This window comes from Mercenaria mercenaria, chromosome 3 (genome assembly GCF_021730395.1).
Source record: "Mercenaria mercenaria strain notata chromosome 3, MADL_Memer_1, whole genome shotgun sequence".
Classification (NCBI taxonomy): Eukaryota; Metazoa; Mollusca; class Bivalvia; order Venerida; family Veneridae; genus Mercenaria; species Mercenaria mercenaria.
Window position 1 is genome coordinate 78,632,734 of NC_069363.1, and position 19,646 is coordinate 78,652,379.

At 36.2% G+C, this 19,646-nt stretch overlaps 2 protein-coding genes across 4 annotated transcripts in view; one reads left to right on the forward strand and one right to left on the reverse strand.

Annotated features, from left to right (window-relative positions):
• Nucleotides 1–8,993, reverse strand: part of LOC123546528 (ethanolaminephosphotransferase 1-like) — a 31,728-nt gene extending 22,735 nt beyond the window's left edge. The window contains exons 1-4 of one of the 2 annotated variants that reach the window (XM_053539004.1): nucleotides 8,875–8,993; nucleotides 5,554–5,622; nucleotides 2,464–2,656; nucleotides 1,680–1,942 (exon numbers count right to left, since the gene is read on the reverse strand). In XM_053539004.1, the coding sequence (XP_053394979.1) occupies nucleotides 1,680–1,942; nucleotides 2,464–2,656; nucleotides 5,554–5,622; nucleotides 8,875–8,931 (582 nt within the window). In that variant the 5' untranslated portion in view covers nucleotides 8,932–8,993. The remainder of the gene's footprint in view (nucleotides 1–1,679; nucleotides 1,943–2,463; nucleotides 2,657–5,553; nucleotides 5,623–8,874) is intronic. The other variant, XM_053539005.1, reaches the window with a different exon arrangement.
• On the forward strand, nucleotides 8,945–15,190 carry LOC123546529 (RWD domain-containing protein 3-like). Of its 2 annotated transcripts, none has more exons than XM_045332883.2 (4): nucleotides 8,945–9,098; nucleotides 10,439–10,941; nucleotides 11,901–12,019; nucleotides 14,339–15,190. In XM_045332883.2, the coding sequence occupies exons 1-4, from the start codon at nucleotides 9,032–9,034 to the stop codon at nucleotides 14,448–14,450; spliced, it is 801 nt and encodes a 266-aa protein (XP_045188818.2). In that variant the 5' UTR covers nucleotides 8,945–9,031; the 3' UTR covers nucleotides 14,451–15,190. The 2 variants fall into 2 exon arrangements, with proteins under 2 accessions (XP_045188818.2, XP_045188819.2); XM_045332884.2 differs by having other exon boundaries at nucleotides 9,081–9,217.
• The last annotated feature ends 4,456 nt before the right edge of the window (nucleotides 15,191–19,646 follow it).

Consider the following 19,646-nt stretch of genomic DNA (forward strand, 5'->3'; position numbering starts at 1 on the left):
TGTCTGAAGATGAGGAATGGTCACAGGTTACATCTGCATTAGTATCAAGTCATTCTAGTAAGGGGTATTGATGCTAGACGAAACGGTCCCATTTGGTTAACCTCGTACGGACGGACGGATGAACGAACGAACGAACAAACGGACGGACGGACTGAACAATCACTATATGTCTCCCGCATCAGTAGATGCTGGGGGCCATAAAAATCTGAGGAGAATTCAGAAAGGGACATAATTCAGCCAAAATACTTGACAGGGTCATGTATTCTTGCCTTTCTTATAGGGACTGTTATAATAAGGTAGTCTGAAAGACAGATATATCCCCCGCCATTGTTATGGATAGTGAAAGGGTTTATGGTATTGGGTGGAACCATTAAACAATCGAGTTGTGACCTTGACCTTAAGCAGGCAGGGGTGAAATTTGAATTCTGCACATTGTCTTGATAAGGGGAATACTGTAACAGATATTCATATTAAAATCCTTCAAGAGGTTTAGGAGATACAGAGCAGACATAAAATGGAAGGCTCACACCTTTGACCTAGAGTTGTGACCTTGACCTTGAGCCAACATGGCTGACTCATGAGTTCTGCACATCGTCTTGATGAGATGATTAATTGACCCAAGTTTCATGAAAATCCTTCAAGGGGTTTAGGAGATACACAGCAGACACAAAATGGAAGGCTCTAACATTTGCCCTCGACTTTGACCTTTACCTTAAGCCGACATGGCTGACTCATGAGTTCTGCACATTGTCTTAATAAGGTGATCATTTGACTCAAGTTTCATGATTATCCTTCAATGGGTTAAGGAGATATAGAGCGGACACAAAATTGAAGGCTCAAACCTTTGACCTTGAGTTGTGACCTTGACCTTAAGCCAACATGGCTGACTCATAAGTTCTGCACATCATCTTGATGAGGTAATCATTTGACCCAAGTTTCATGATTATCCTTCAGGGGGTTTAGGAGATACAGAGCAGACACGAAATGGAAGGCTCAACCCTTTGACCTTGAGTTGTGACCTTGAGCCAACATGGCTGACTCATGGGTTCTGCAAATTGTCTTAATGAGGTGATCATTTGATCCAAGTTTCATGATTATCCTCCAAGGGGTTTAAGAGAAACAGAGCGGACACAAAATGGAAGGCTCAAACCTTTCACCTCGAGTTGTGACCTTGACCTTGAGCCGACATGGCTGACTCATGGGTTCTGCACATTGTCTTGATGAGGTGATCATTTGACCCAAGTTTCATGAAAATCCTTCAAGGGGTTTAGGAGATACAGAGCGGACAAGAAATGTTACGGACGGACAGACAGAAGGAATGAGACCATTCCTGTAACCCCCCACCACTCTTGGCAGGGGATTAATAAGCAAGTGATAAAAGTTTTAAAGCCATGTTTTTCTATGACTTCAATAAGTGACCTTTTGATTCCACAAAAGCTATGACCAAGTTTCGTTCAGATTATGCCAAAAGTCTGACCAGAAAAATTGTTAATGATGCACAACAGATCACAACAGACACAGGGCAATCACAACATCTCACCTTGAGCACTATGTGCTCTGTTGACTGAAAAGGCCTGGTTCTTAAATGACCATCTTAATGTAAGCAGACAACCTTAAACTATGCCTACATGTACCTACATTATGTATATAAAAACATACGAAAAAAAATTGACACCTACCACCTGACTTATGTCGTATCCCCATGGTAGGAACAGTATTCCTGTGTTGTATTTTTCCCAGTGTGATGCTATAAAACAAAAATTCACTCCAAGAAGAACCAAGTACACTCTAAACACTTCCACCCCATGTTCGCCCCTCCCATAAATAGAGTACATAGCCACCGGAATAAAGAAAGAAGCCCAGCTGTCGAGCCCATGGTCAAACATTTCACCCAGTGGAGAGCTTGTTCCTGTACGTCTTGCCTGCTTTCCATCAATGCCATCTGTAAAAGAATCGCGCCGTAACTACTACAATAGGGGAAAAATTGCGTGTGATAAAAGCAATATATTTCATATATATGTTACACTCGAAATCAAAATGATTTAAAAGCACATTATCTCGTGTTTTAAATGGTACAGTTTACATTATTATGTAGACAGCCCTAGAGACAAAGCATATTAGCAAAGGTCTGACAATGGCAGATCCAGGAAGTCGAGTTAGTCCTGGACTATTTTATATTCAGTATCTGTGCACGAATATAATAATGGCCTATTAGCAGTCCAAAACACACAAAATCAAGCTTTTATTTGTAAAATAAGCGTGATTTTTTTTTATTGATACATGGGCGGTTTCATCATTCAAATCTGACCCAAATAATAGCTTTAGTTGAATAACAGCTGAAAAGTCTCAGGTTACTGACCAAAAACTAAAGTCTATCTGTGACAAATGAAATTAATTCTGTGAGATTAATTCTTTGCAAACATTAGGCACACCTCATTTACCTTAACACTCTGAAACGCTTACCCAAAGTATGAGACAGGAAGTTATTTATAGCGCACATTAGCCACACCCAGTTAGGTATGGGAGGGAACTCTGGATGGTCTCGACTTGAAGCATAGAAGTCAAGGTCATAGTATATCATCGTAATAAAGTTGAGAACCATAAGAAGGAAGCCAGCCAGTGTCAACACATTTGGTGCGATCCATAATGGTACAATCTGTAGAAAAGAAAACATGGCATGTTAATTAAAAACCTTATCACTTAATCATCAGCCAGAGATTTTCAAATTGTTACCACAACAATCTGTTCACAATAAGTCACATTATCATAATATCTTGAAAATAAGTACTTGTATCATTTATCTAGCCAATATAGAGATGCCAGTAATAAGAAATCTGTAAGCCAGTTGTTGATCAAATTACAATTGAAACTTGCTTATCTCAAATTCCGGCTATGTCAAAGACATTTTCAAATCCTGTCCCCAAAACAGGTGCATAAAACATCATTTTAAGTCGAGTTTCGGTTATCTCTATGTAAAACCCTCTATCCATTGGAAATCAGGATTCCGAGTTTCAACTCTACTGTTAATTCTACTTTTCCACTTCCTTCCACTTGAATTTAATTCATTTACAATATCTATGTATTGATCTCTAATCTATATATACACAAAACATACATTCAGAAGAATTTTCATTTTTGCAATGGATTAGCTAAGTTCAAAAGCACTAGCAGATCTGGGGAGGGTGGGCACCACTCCCCTAAAATCGCCGGCGCATAGGTAATTTGTCTTTTGTTCTACGTGAAAAAAAAGCAAAATATGCATTTTTTCTCACTCACTATGCTCGCATACGTAATTTATCTCTTTTTCTGGGTGAAAAATATACGAAATGCATTTTTTCTCGCTCGCTATGCTCATATAGGTAATTTATCTTTGGTCTGTGTGAAAAATATAAAATATGCATTTTTTTCTACGCTCACACAATAAAAATCCAACAAAGTTTGCAAGGGCCTCTGTAACGCTCTTTACATTTCTATGTTAAATAGCCCTTGGTAACCCCTCCCCATAAAAGTCCTCAGAAATCGGGCTAAGAAATTCCGAGATACTTACGCAAGAATAAGTCTGACAAGTCATAAAACAAGGACTAAAATTAGCATGTTATTTGGGTTGATTTAGTCACAAAACCTGTCCTTTTTCAATACCAAATAAAGCACCTCAGAACACCCAGAATGCACCAGATGGATCAATTATTTTTAAAATTTTCTCGGGGAAGGGGGGCGAATGCCCCTGAACCCCCTAGTCGCTCTACTAAAAATATTTTATGCCCCCACTAACACCAAATCCTGCATCTGCCCCTGAAAATCCTCTTATAGATGGGTATGCCTACAATTTAGGTCATATGGCAATACTTCCTGCTTTTGATTGTGGAGGAAGACCCCATTTCATATGCCAGCTGGATGACTTCCTCACATGAAGAATTTTACACCCCAAGCGGGCTTAAAAACCCAGGTCAATGTAATTCCAAGTCAGTGACCTTAACCACTAGGCCATGTAGTCCCTCTTATCACAGCTATGGAACACATGTTTAGTAAAACAAAAACTAAAAACAACATACCAGGGCAAGTATTTTTTAGGGCAACAACTTTTCATTCATACATTGATAATGTACTCCAAATACTATCATAGACAACTTTGAATGTCATGCAAACCTTTGTACTGTCATATCTCTATGATAACCTTAATTTGAATGTCAAACCGAGAGTAAAACTGGGTCATTACCAGTTTATCATTTCATGAAAATTGATAACCTACATTTTACCATTGTTTGCGGTCTAACTAAAAACAGTGAGTGACCTTTGAAAGTCATGATTTTGCATGAATTCTTGTATAGCCAGAGATAAAATGAGAAGAAAAAACATGTCAAGGAATACCATAACATTTATAAATGCTTTTTCTATCAAGACTTCTGATTTTTTATTATGTTACACTTGACAAGCAAAAGTGAAAACCTTGCAAAGAATTTTCATTTAAGATATTGAGCCCGTAATGACACACAGCATTATCTCTGTGTGATTACATACTCTCGATAGGCACCTTGGCATTCTTTAAAGGCAAAAAAAGCTCAACACATGACGCACATAGCTTTCTGTAAAAATCCGATGCAGAGAATACATAATTTACCGACTGTCATTACTGGACCAATACCTTAACGTAACAAACCTCAGTTGTAACTACATGTATATTTACTAAGAGGCAACCATATAGATACCCTAAAAATGCAAGTCTAAAGGCATCTGGTAGAGAAAGTACCAGCTTTCAAATATATAAAAATAGTTGAATACAGACTAACAGTTTTTTATAAGTCTTGATGTCCCTTGAATCTGGAATGAAAATCAAACAAAATCATTGACATAATATTTTAACCTTTAGCCTGCTGGCTGCGAGTTATTCTGCCTTTGCGACCAGTGCAGACCAAGATCAACATGCACATCCGTGCAGGCTGATCATGGTCTGCACTGTTCGCTTTTCATTCAGTCAATTTTCAGTAAACAACCCTTCTGATAATAAATGGTACTGCCTAAATTGAATGATGGACCAGTCCATTTTAGGAATTTAGCAGGGTAAAGGTTAATTATCTGAGACAGTCAGTGGCCCTGATATTACAATAGGTTAGATCACAATGCTAGCAGCCAAGGTTTGATTCCCAGTTGCCACTGATATCTTGATTTGTATTCAGTGTTTGGTGAGCACTAAAATTGATTCTGTGTCTAGCTGTATATAAAAAGTCATGACTGTATACTAAACCGGGGATGTAACTCTTACCCTGCTAGATTTCTAAAATGGAATGGTCCATCATTCAATTTGGACAGTACCATTTATTATTCGAAGGGTGTTCAACGAAAATTTACTGACTGAATAGCGAACAGTGCAGACCATGATCAAGGTGATCTTGGTCTGCACTGGTCGCAAAGGCAAGATCAGTTGCTGCCAGCAGGCTAAAGGTTAAATATGACACATGGACTTGATCTGAAATAAATCGGTCTATATGTTCCAGATGGAAACTTTTGTCAACCACCTCCATCAAATGAGAAACCTTATCCTGTAATCGTACATACCTTAACAACATTGTTCCAGAATGGGTGCATCACATAGTTGGACAAAGGGTTTGTATCCACAGCACTGTACTGAAAGAAAGAAAAGACAACTTTATTAGTTTCTGAACTAAACATCAGTTAGGAAAGGGTGCTAAACTAAAGTGGTTAAAATCAATCATGAATGTGCACAAATTGTATACTAATTTGACTTTAAGTCATATTTTCAGGTCCTTTGATATCAGGGTGTCCATTCAATACTTGTGTAATAGAGCTCTACTTAAGCCGGAGCTAGGGGGCTTGAGAGGTGTTGCACTTTCCATTACCTTTCATGAACATATTATTCAGTCAAACCATTATTATTGATTATTTGATTTGTTGTATTCTATGCTTCCAAAGGATCTTCTTACAATTTTATTATTTATGTAAATATACATACTACTAAAACTTAAAAGCTTTTTCATAAGCAGCTTACACCCCTGCAAATTTTAAAACTTCCATTTGCATGACTTATGATATATGTGTAACACAGTCTTTTAACTGTACAGTGAAGCAGTGCTTCGGGCACTGACCGCTCTAGCTCCTGGGCTCACTTGAGCAATTCAAGTAGTTTCTAGCTGGTTTACTTATGTTCTATGTCTGGACCACTCAAAACTAAAGACTAGTCAAGCGTTTTGCTCATCCCCTGGTGTGACCTCGAGCGACTGCTTTTCACTGTATTTCAGATGGATATATGGCATCAGTCAGTTAACCGTAACCACCTAACATTCCTAGTTTCTGTACAAGCACTGACTCACTCTGTCTAAGCAGTAGGATATAAATGACATCAAACGTACATTGTATATTCATACAGAACATTAGCCTTGCCTAAGATATAACTCATGACCTTTTTATCTGTAAGTTTTGTGGTGTACCTACTAAGCTCTCTGGGAGTGCTATTTCTATATATGGGAAACTCTTGGAGTGGGATTGTCTTGTACTTTGTCAACCTTGTTTGTTTTGGGCTTAATGTCATTTTTCAACAGAAAAGCCCTAGCAGCTGCTGATTCTGACATGAAAAGAAAACAGCATCAGTTTGGTTTCGATTCCAGTTTGGTATATATGTGAAATTGCCCTTTATAGGCTGCCACATATTTTATCATTAAGCATAAAATATATTAAAATTCTTGTTATTTACAGCTTTTGGAAATTGTTTTCCCATGTGTTTGTCACAGCCTTTAATATTTCATTTACTTAGTAGAAAGGAAATGTACTATTATATCCATTTTTTATTATCTCCCTTTATGGCCCTGACAGTTAATTAAAGATAATTTTTCATAATAATAACTCGTTCACCTGAGGAGTACTGTGAGTGTGACCTTTAGATCTTTCTGACTAAGTTGAATGAACATCCATCAAGCAGATAATTAAAAGTAATTCGAAGAGTTCTCTGGGTTTTTTTAATATGGCAGCCCCTAAAAACAGCCAAGTAGAACCATTTGAACAAATGTGAGAGTGGTTCATACAAGGATGCTACAGGCCAAGTATGGTGATTATTCATCACACAGTTCATGAGAAGAAGCCGTTTACAGATTTTCCTTAGCTCTGGCAGCCCTTCAGATCAGTCTAGCAGAACTGTTTGAATACATCTAAGACAGAACCTTACAATGATATTGATGCTTCACACCAAAATTGACGATTATCCTTAAAGTGGTTCATAAGAAGACATTACTAAAAAAATTTTCTACTTTAAGCTCTGACTGCCTCCTAATGTCAGTCAAGCAGAACCATCTTAAGTTAACAAAATAGAAAGGACAATACAAGGATGCTACTAACCAAGTTTGGTGATTATTATAGAAGTCATTACATTAAGGTTCCTTTTAAAAAAAATTTTTTAGGTCTGGCAGCCCTTTAAAATCAGTCAAGCAGAACCATTTGAACAAATATCTGAGAGAGGACCTTACTAAGATGTTACTGTTACTTACAGATCAAGCTTGACAATGTTCCTTCAAGTAGCTTGTGGAAAAATTACATAAGGCCTAAAAAAAATCTTTGTTTCCGGTAACATGCTATAAAAAATTAGGGTAGGTAGGTCGGAAATTTTTTTTTTATTAAGGGAGACTTTTCAGTAATTATTTTTGTGTCAAAAAATGAATACAAGCAAGGGGGTTATGCCTTCAGAGCATCAGTAAGTTGATTTCTAACATCAATAAGCATGTTTAAAACATAAAAAGTGAAATTTTGTAACTTTTTGTCAAAAAGTTGAAAAAAATATTCTCCAAGGCCATAAAAACATTTAGGGTCAGGCCAAAAATTTAGGGTAGGTCGGGATACTGGAAATGAACAATTTTTTTTACGCCTGAAGGTTTTTCTAGTTTAAGCTCTGGCAGCCCCTAAAGTCAGTTAAGTAGAACCATTTGAACAAAACTGAAACTGGACCTAAAAGGGATGCTACAGGCCAAGTTAAATGGCGATCTTTAAAGAAATTCATGAAAAGAAGTCAGTTTCAGGTTTTTTAGGGGCTGCCTTCTCTTTAATGGCATGCCTGGTGACATACATAGCTTAATTTCTATACTGTGCCTGAAAGGGCAGACGGACCCTCGGATGAACCCTTATTAAACACAAACACTCGACTCGACAAGGATACTTTAGACCATTTAGTTTGTGATGATCCATCAAGCAGTTCATGAGAAGTTATTTACAGCATAGATATCACTTTCAGTCTCCCGGGTTTCTGTGACCTTGACCTTATAGCCCCAATATCTACTGAACTGATCGTGATCGAGTTATCCATCATTAGATCGGCATAATCATGGCATCTCATCCCCAACCACCACCCCTAATGGTTTGTGCAACTTATAGATATGATAATATAACAATTAACATTCAGAAGGAATGATAAATTATAATTTATTATGCTCCTTTACATTACATTGAGCTCCAAATTTGGCTATCCTTATTGGGCCTCGGTCAAATGGCAGAATGTCAATACATGCAATCAGCATTTTAGACAGGATAGAAGCTAACAGGCGAAGACTAAGTCATCAACATCATGTGAAGTTTTGAAAAATATGGCTACTATAATTTCTGACTTAAAATATGATAATGGTAAATGGACAATTCCATAGTACTTGCTGTTGCTTTTAAAATGAGCATATGAAAGTTTGCATCACTTAGTTACAGGCAAACAAAACATTAACTGATCTTTTAATACCCCACCCACAATTTAACATAAATTTATTTTATCTGAAATGGGTTGGTAACAATTTCTGACACACAAGTACAAAAATGACACTGTAACTGAAGTTCAAATACGTTTACCTTACATAATTAACTGAACTGTTGTCCACATAGTTTTATACTTACTTTGTATTTATCAAAACCATCCAAAACTTCTTTTGACAGCACACGGTATTTCGCCATGCTTGTTGTTGTTGTCGCAGTGAGTTGTCAACATCCGGTGTAAACTGAACGAAATTTAAATATTTTATAACACGTTCTTTTATGTTAAAGCAGAAAGGTTATGTCTGAAGATGAACGTGGAGCTATTGAGTCATTATTCTGCCTCCCTGGGGAATGCGAATTCCAAGGTGACAATGCTTCTGTTTCATGAAAATCAGTGTATTTCAACACAGTAAAGTGGTATAGTTTTCGGATGAAATTATGGAATATCTCCCAACTTCAGTTAATCAAGCTGAACAAAAAGCAGGCATGTTTTTAAGTTCAAAAGCAGAACTGCTTGCTTTTTTAATTTTAGTTATGGAAAATAATTTTGTCAACAAAGTATTTTAAATATAACTTAGATACAAGCAATTATATCGATAACTACTAAATTAGCCACTGTATTTGACATTATTTCTCCTATTTGAAATTCTTACATATATAGTCACAAAATAACCAACAACTTTCAATTTAAATCATTCTTTACAATATCCAGAACTTGCCGATGATATTAAAAAAATGACAAGGTAGTTCTCACACCATTTTTTCAACCAACAGAAGTGGATTGAATCCAGCTTGGCAATGAATAATAGGTAAAAAGAGCGAGATTACTGGCAAGCACAGGCAGTTATTAAGCTGGGATTAATCCACTTCTATTGAAAAAGTGGCTTGACAGCAACATTGTCATTTTTTAACATCATTGGCAAATTCTGAATATTTTAAAGAAGCATTTAAATCGAAAGCTGTGGATTGTTCGGTGACTATAAATGTAAAGAATTTCAAATAGGAGAAGTAACTATCAAATCATGGAAAGTAGTCAACACGGCGGCTTAATGTCCGGCCGCAGAGTACCTTTGGTGTGACTCCTGATTGTCAGATTATCTAATTCGATCAATACTCAGTGTAATTCTGAGAAAACAATGAATCAATACTTTTGTATAATTAATAATAATGTTTAAATACTGCTGTTACTCTAAAAAAGAAGCCCATATAAAAATATATCATGATCAATAAAGGGAAATGATATATGAGCCACACCATGAGAAAACCAACATAGTGGCTTTGTGACCAGCATGTATCCAGACCAGCCTGCGCATCGGCACAGTCTGGTCAGGATCCATGCTGTTCGCTAACAGTTTCTCTAATTGCAATAGGCTTTGAAAGCGAACAGCATGGATCCTGACCAGACTGCGCGGATACGCAGGCTGGTCTGGATCCATGCTGGCCGCAAAGCCACTATGTTGGTTTTCTCATGGCGCGGCTCATTATTATATTAAAACTGAATTAAAGGAGACCATAACGTAACTATATTTATCAAATAATGAAAGATGTTTAAATTAGCCTCATGTCTTGAGTAATCTTCATACATAATTATATTTAACAGAATGAAAAGCACTTAAAGATTGAATCAAATTATTAAGCCTTAAAGAAACACAAAAAATAAATAGGCATACAATCACATTGTAAAACATGATTTTTCTTGTTTCAGAAAATGAAGTCATTATCAATACTAATATAGACGGATTTGAGTCAACAAGCAGTTTAGTTCCAGAAGTTACAACACATGTCAAAATAGTGTTTCACCTAGGACAAGATTACCCTAATAAGTTTCCACAGATGTCTATATTCTCAGGAAGCCTCGACAGGGAAGCTATATCAAGGGTGAAAAGTAAAGTTCTACAAGACTCTGCAAACTTGCTTGGTGAACCAATGCTGATTTCTTTAATTTCATCTGTCAAAGAATACTTGCAACTTGAATTAGAATCAATACATACAATGGCTAGAATGTCGAATGATGTTCAAAGAAGCTGTGATAAAAGTAATAGTGATAAAATATGGACCACCATCTTACATATTGATCACATGAGATCTAAGAACAAATATTGTAAGACTTTAGAAAAATGGGCTTCAGAATTAACATTATGTGGCAAAATTTTATTTTGTAACAAGCTAATTATAGTTCTTCTGCAAGGGGACATTCAAAATATAAAGGTAAAAATTGTTTATATATAGGCTAGTGCTGTACCCTGGTAAGTATTAGATTCAGGTAGCTCTTTATGTTTAAGTATGTGCATTATACTCCATCATTGTTATAAGTGTGTGTTTGCTGTATACATTTTATAAAAACTTGAGTCCTTTTTAACATGGAACTATTTATATATTGGCAGCTGGTACTGTTGCATCAGTACTAACTGATTTTGACAAGTAAATGACAATTTCCCCACATGGTGGAGAGGTAGGGAATATAATTTCTTTCAGGAGGACTGTCTTTGATAACATCATCATCATAAGCTTGACCAGGAATCAAACTCCACTTAACCCTTAGCCTGCTAAATTTCCATAATGGACTGGTCCATCATTCAATTTGGGCAATATCATTTATTATTCGAAGGGGTGTTTACTGAAAATTTACTGACTGAATAGCGAACAGTGCAGACCATGATCAGACTGCACGGATGTGCAGGCTGATCTTGGTCTGCACTGGTCGCAAAGGCAGAATTATTACCGCCAGCAGGCAAAGGGTTAAGATGAGTTCCCTGCAAAGCTAGATGGGTAGTCTAAAACCATGTGTTTATCCCACAGAGCTAGATGGGTTTAATTTAATCATAAGTTATTGCTTTTTATATAGACACAGTGCAACGTATTATAGAGCTATATTTAAAACAAAAGGGTAGGGGTTACAAGTCTCTCTAAGGTTAGATTCAGCCCTTCTCTATTTTGTCAATATTCTTCGAATGTTATTAAAATGCAAGTGTTCTGTTCAAGCATTACATATTTTTTAGATGAAATAAGATGCTAAAAGTTACTTTATAATACTATAGATATTCAAACAACAACAAAAAACTAACTAAAATATTTAGATGGACAGTCTTCCTCTCAAAGTGTTACATAACAAAATTAAAACACATTGTTTTACATACTCAAGTCATTCAATATATCATTGTTTTCAGGACTTTATTGTGAGACTTAAAACTGTAAGTGTTGATGTAGACTCAAAGGGACACAGTTGCAAGGAAAGAATGATGACTGTACTATGTGAACAACAACACAAGATTTCGGACATAAACAGGTGACGTTTTAATCATTTGCTACACAACGAGATCATTGATTTTCGCATGTTTGAAGATTGTCACAACTTCAGTCTCTGAAATTAAATCCAAAAAGAATGAACAAATTCATTTTAACTTTAATACAGTGAAATATTAATTCTCGATGGGGACTAACTTGAATAATTTACGTTAGTGTAAATCCATGAAATGTATCTGAATGAACAAATAAAATTCCCAATATAAAAACACAAAAATAAACTGGTAAATAAGTCTCTTAATGCAAGCGGTCTCAAGTAAAGAGGTCTGGCATATGAGTGGATCAGGTCTAGGGAGTAACCATATTAGTATGGGTTTTTTGATAATAATGGCTCTAGGACACAAAAATAAGTCATTAAACTCGATTCACTCATGTGCCGGACCCGTTTGTTCTCAAGCTAGTTTGACTGTATGTATTGAAACTTTAATTCAGGGATAATATTTATTATTAGAAATGGAAGTTGTAAACAAATATTGCTGTTGTCCTACCCCTTTCTTACTTTTTGCCTTAATTTGAGATACTGTGAAATCATTTTTATTCGCATAGGACAAATTTTCGCGTATTTCGTGCTAGGACCGATGCGCGAATTTAAGACCGTGCTATTATTATTTTTTAGTTTTACTTTTTCATTTCTAAAATTGAAAATGCGCGAAATTAAAGCCCGCGCGAAACAGTCCTTTTTCATGTTTGCGCGAAATTTCATACTAGCGAATTTAAATGATTTCACAGTAACTTTGAGTTATAACATAACTCGGTCTGGATTTATTTCATGTTTGCTTCTATAAATTGCCAAATTTTATTTTGAGTTGTCAAGATAAGTTTAACAATTCAACATAAGCACTCCAGGTGCTTTAGAACTGACTATGTATTAACAAATTTATAAGGAACAAAAGCTGTAATTTAAAAAGAAAGGCATGATTAAAAGAACTATAGGCATTAAGAGATTAAGTAGTTTGTATGACTAACCTAAAAACAATTCTAGCACAAAACAGAACATAAGATGACATAGCAACAACAGTGAGATCTAGTTTGAAAGACTTACCTAAAAACATTTCTAATATTCCAGTCCATAGTTTGTGTGTTATATTACTGGTCTAAATTTCTACATCATATTTGTTGGACTAAAGTCAAAACTGGAAAGAGAAATTAATAAAAATTTACATCAGAAGGATTGACCCTCAGTCCTTTGTGCTTTACTATTGATTGGCAAGCAGTTCAGTAAGTGCATATTGTGGCATTTCCTCAAAGGGAGATAGCACGAAATAACTTACAGCTTGTTAATTCCTAGAATGTAGCTTTTTAAACTTCACTTTCTAGATGTGAAATTCTTCTCTGCAATTGAATTTTAGTTGTTACATCAGTATCCAACATAGCTGTCTAATGGATGCAGTTTGAATTAATAATGTAAAGATTTTATCAGCATTAATCAGTGATAGTACTGAAAATGAAAAATGAGATGACAGAAAAATGTCATACTTCATAAACCTTTATCTGATTTTAAAGATTACATTTATTTATTGACAGCTGATGATGTCTTCTTTAGATGAAAAAAAAACAAACTTTAAGACAGTGATTTGACAGCTGAGTGTTTTGTTTTACAGAAAAATTTAACTAGACAACAAAAACTTTTTCAACCACTCCCATTATACAGGTGAAATTTAACAAACCAAACTGAAATTAACCTTACAGGAATTTGATATCAGTGAAAAGCAATTCATAAATGAGCTAAACTTAAATAAATGGTAGAACTGAAAAGATGAGAAAGAAATTAGTGCTTTTGTTCGTTATTTATTTCCATGCAGCTTTTTATGTGGCATGAAATAATTTGCCTCACAAGTAGTAACTTGGATTTAAATTTATCTTAGATATGTCAATAGTCAGATTGATTCAGCAGTGGAAGAGCTGTCAAGTGCTGCTGGCTCAAAACAATGTTTAAGGGGGGTTGGATTGTGGGAGGGGCCTAGTGGTTCTAGAAAATCTATTAGGGCTATAGTTCTTGGAGCAGAATCAGGTTGATTAAAAATTAAAGAGAACTAGTCTTAAATAATGAAAACCCTTTCATACTCACTGTGTATAATTTTCCTGTGTAAATTTATTTATTTCTTTCCATTTACTAGTATTTTTTTGTCATTTTATTAATTCCTTTTTCATTAATTTGTTAGTTCTTTCTGTCATTTGTTAGTTTATATTGTACATTCATGGACCTGGTCATTCACCGAAGGTCCATTCATTCCATGCCTGTTAATCAGATTAATTAGAATAGTTCTTTCATTTCTGTGTTAACTTTGTTATAATTATTCAGGTTGAAAGATTTCGAGAAAAAGGAGTTAGCAAGCAGAGATCAGCTGGAGACTATATTCATGGAGGCGGGGCTTATTTCATTATACAAAGAGCATGTGATGAAACTTCATTGACAAAAATATCAAATATTGGAGTGAAAGTCAATGGATGTTGGAATTAGTAAGACATGCATGTATATGTGTGTATGTAATCTATAATTAATAATCGCCACCAGAAACCTATAAGAGCGACTCATCCAGAAAACTAACTTTAGTGGGAGGATATTATGCTCCAATTCCTGAAGCTTCACTGGTTCTGTTGAGTGCTAAGCACCTATACACAGGACACTTATCCCAATGTTAGTTATTTTAGTTGGAGGAGAGTGGGCTCGAACTTGCAACCCTTGGCTTCAAAGTCAGACAGTGTTGGCACCAACTTTAGAGCACTGTATCCGCTTCTCAGTAATGCATGATGTGTGTCATTGCTCAGATTATAGTACAGCAAATTTGTAAAACACATATTATTATGAAAAAACCTTCAGGAACAGGATTAAATTTTCATCAATTTTGTAGATAGCTTTGACAATATTTGATAATTGCTAAGTGGAATAATGAACAATATTTTTGCCTTACATCCGTTCAATCTTGATTTTATCCTGAATCTCTGCAGTTGCTACTACAAAATTAAATGGCTTATGTTACTTTAACTGAATTGTTGTCAGAAGTGAAGTTTAGTTCTGTTTAAGCACACAAAACACTTCTTGCTTTACATATATTATGGCAAATATCTCTGTTTTATAAATTGAAATGATTCTTTACTGTGGAACTGTCATGAATTTCAAATAAACTACATAAACGTAAAAATAGATATTGTATTTCTGAAAGATGTCACAGTAGCTGTTTAAGTGATATAAGGGACTTTTACAGTTTTAAATTAATTGATCAGAAACTAGGGGATTCTGTGGCCAAGTGGTTAAAGTCATTGAATCACTTGCCTCTCACCAATGTGGGTTTAAGCCTCACTCGGGGCGTTGATTCTTTATGTTAGGAAGCCATCCAGCTAGCTTATGGAAGGTCCGTGATTCTACCTAGGTGCCTGCATGTGCGGAAAAAATGCACAGAAGGGCACACCATGAACAACATCCAGTCATATAGTTGTTGGGGTTATGGAAACAGATCTTCAGATTTTAGCTCGTCTAAGCTCAAAATGCTCAAGACATGCTAGTCTGATCTCCCTGTATATGATGTTGTATGTTTTGTGATCGCCCTTTGTCCATCGTCTGCAATTTCTTGTGAACACTGTAGAGACCACATTTTGCAATTGATTTTATTCAAACTTGCACACAACTTGTATTGGCATAATATCTCGGTTCCTTTCGATAAGTGACCAGATCCCATCATGGGTTCTAGAGTTATGGCCCCTTAAAGGGCCAAAATTTGCTATTTTGGCTTGTGAACAAGATAGAGACCACATTTTGCAATCGATTTTAACCAAACTTGCACACAACTTGTATTGGCATAATATCTTGATTCCTTTTGAAAACTGGCCAGATCCCATCATTAGTTCTAGAGTTATGGCCCCTTAAGGGGCCAAAATTTGCTATTTTGGCTTTTGCAGTCATATAGAGACTTCATTTATGGTTTGATTTGACACAGACTTGCAAAATATTTGTAACAACAATAGATCTTGGATTCCATGGTGAATCTGTCAGATCCAATCGTAGGTTCCGGAGTTACGGCCTCTGACTTTCCCTTGAAAGAACCAAAATATCTTAATTTTTACCTTGTGAACATGATAGATTAAGTGACATTTTACATTTGAATTTAACCACACTTACACACAACTTCCATCATGGGTTCTAGAGTTACTGCCCCTGAAAGGGGCAAAATTTTCTATTTTGGCCCTTTTAGCCAAACAGATGTTTCATTTAAGCTTTGATTTGATACAAACTTGCACAGAATGTTTATCTTGATGATCTCTAGGCTAAGTTTGAAAGTGGGTCATGTGGGGTCAACCTAGAGGCCACATTTATGACCCTTTCTTCATGAAACTTGGTCAGAGTGTTTATCTTGATAATTCCTTTGCCAGATTTAAAACAGGGTCATATGGGGTCAAAAACTAGGTCACTTGATCAAATCAAAGGAAAAGCTTGTCAACACTCTTGAGGCCAGGTTTATGACCATATCTTTATGAAACTTTGTCAGAATGTTTGTCTTTATGATTCCTAGGCCAAGTGCGAAACTGGATCATGTGGGATCAAAAACTAGGTCACCCGATCAAATCAAAGGAAAAGCTTTTTAACATCCTTGAGGCCATATTTATAAACTATCTTCATGAAACTTGGTAAGAATGTTTCTCTCGATGATTCCTAGGCCGCTTTCGAAACTGGGTCATGTGGGGTCAAAAACTAGGTCACCACTCAAATCAAAGGAAAAGGTTGTTAACACTGTAGAGGCCACATTTTAATGATCCTGTCTTCATGAAACTTGGTCAGAATGTTTATCTTAATGATTCCTGGACCAAGTTTAACAGGTGAGCGATATAGGGTAATCATGACCCTCATGTTTATTTTAAAACTGTGTCATCCAAAGTAAGAAAACTAAGTTATTTAGTAAAAAAAAACCTTGTCAACACCCTACAGGCAATACTTTCTACTGGAGATATCTGCAACGTTGTAGTATTGTCTTTTCGAAATTTAAGTCAAGATCAAAACTAGGTCACACAAATTTAAGGCATGTATTGTATATTTTTGACAGTTAGGGGCCGTAACTCGAGTCTGGCAGGTTGAAGTCCAAAACAGAACCATCAAGTGCACAACTTCTGCTAAATAATATTCCTGTTGAGTTTAATGACTAGGTCAAATACCGATTGAATTAATACATGCAACACAATTCAAATATACGCACAAGGGCAAATATAAGTGTCCCTTCAAAAGTTTTGAGAGGCTCAAAAATGTGCAGTAGAACAATGTCTAAGCCTACTGTGCCATAGTGAATTTTGAAGGTATGCAGCTTAATTAAGTTATGCTGACCATGAAGTTAACTCGCCTGACCCTATATGCAATGCCAACCTTGGTTTTTCTATAAGATACCTATAGGCAAAGTTTGATTTCAATACCTCAGTCAGAACTAACCTCAATGAGCAGAAACCTTTTCTTTTCTATTCTAAGTAACAGTGACCCTGACTTGTCTCCACTCAGCCCAAACTTGGTCTGACTTATTGTAACCTACCAAGCTTAACCTACAATCTCAACCAAAAGTTATTGAGTAGAAATGGTCTGGTTGATGCTGGCGGTCAACTAACAACAACATACCCCTCTGACAAACAACCAGGTGTTTTTTTTCTGAAAACCTTGTTAAAAACAAGAGGAACACTAGGGCCTTAAGTCACTCACCTGAAACATGCTATCAAGTGGTTTACGTGTAGATGTCATATAAAGGTGTTTTTTTCTATTTTTAGCTGTAGCATCCCTTAAAAGGGGTCAAGTGCAAAATTGTGAAAGGACCTCACAGAGATGCTACAGAACAAATTTTATGAAGATCCATCAAGTGGTTCAAGAGAAGAAGTCAATGAGGCCACTGACCAAGTTTGATGATGATCTGTAAAGCAGTTCATGAGAAAAAGTTGTGAAAAGGTTTTCCTCGTTTTAGGTCAGGCTGCCCTTAAAAGGAGCCAAGCACTCCGAGTCGAACAAATTTTAGAGAGGACCTTACAATAATGCAACAGACCAAGTTTGCTGAAGATCCATCAAGAAGTTGTTTAAAGGTTTTTCTATTTATAGCTCTAGCAGCCCATTAAGAGGGCCAAATGCCTTAATCTAAATAGATTTGAGAGAGAAACTTAGTGAAGTTACAGACCGTGTTTTATGAAGATCCATCAAGTAGTTCATAGTAAGTTGTTTTAAGGTTTTTTATGCCCCCAACATCTACTGATGCGGGAGGCATATAGTGATTGTCCTGTCCGTACAAGGTTAACCAAATGGGACCGTTTCATCTAGCATCAATACCCCTTACTAGAATGATTTGATACTAATGCAGATGTAACCTGTGACCATTCCTCACCTTCAAACATCACCTGACCTCAGTTTGACCTTGACCTCATTTTGGACTTCGGTTGCTTTGTATGGGCCATCTCTTGGTTAACCAAATGGGACCGTTTCCTCTAGCATCAATACCCCTTACTAGAATGAATTGATACTAATGCAGATGTGACCTGTGACCATTCCTCATCTTCAGACATCACCTGACCTCAATTTGACCTTGACCTTGACCAAGTTTTGGACTTAGGTTGCTTTGTAATTCGACAAGGATGCCACTGGGGGCATCAAACGTTTATTGAACGCAGCTTCTTGTATATTTTTAGCTCGAGCAGTCCCTAAAAGGGACCAAGCACCCCAATTGAGAGAGGACTTTACGTTGGTGCTACAGACCAAGTTTAATGAAGATCAATCAGGCAGTTCATAGGAAGGTCTTATAAGTTTTTCTATTATTAGCTCTAGCAGACCCTGTAAGTGGCCAGGCTCCCTAATATGAATAAATTTGGGTTAGGACCGTGCAAGGATGCAACAGACCAAGTAATTCTGACCAGTAGTTTCATAGATGTTTATTTAAATCGCCAATGATATACAATGGACACAGGATTGTCTAACTATACTAACAGCTCATCCTGAACCACACTGCTCCCCAACGCCATATGGATCATCTGCTGACCACAGGCAATCATTCTGTAAAGCTTAGCAGTTGTAGGGTCAGGTATAATACTTTTGTTGATTGGAAATCATTTTTAATCTGGAGATCACTGTGACCTTGACCTTTGGCTTACTTCACCCAGGTCACTGTCACCTTAGCTGTTGATGTACTTGCCTTTAATACAATACCAGTTATCTACAGTGGTTATCTACGGATCACAGGTAATAATCCTGTGCTGTTTGATGGCTGTACATCTTTCTCCAGAGTGACGTAAGTAAACAATATATCCCCTTCTGTAAAAAGGGGCCATAAATATGCTGCCTTTTCACATTAAAGGTCAAATTTATGACCTCTGTACATTCGGAATTGAGCAAGCTTTCCAGGTTGCTTATTCTTATTACTTATTTACTCTATATTATAAAAAAGATTTTAAATAAAACAACACATATTTGTTCAAAACTGTTTTTAATTTTTCTCTTTCAATCTAACCAATGTGAAATAAATATGAAGCAACTATATACACAATAGAGAACCACGTAACATTAAAATAGACTAGCACAGTAAGTTAACAATCCATTTGTAACATGTTCTAGACACACAAAACATACTGTAACAGTTTTATATTCAGGACAACAAAAAACT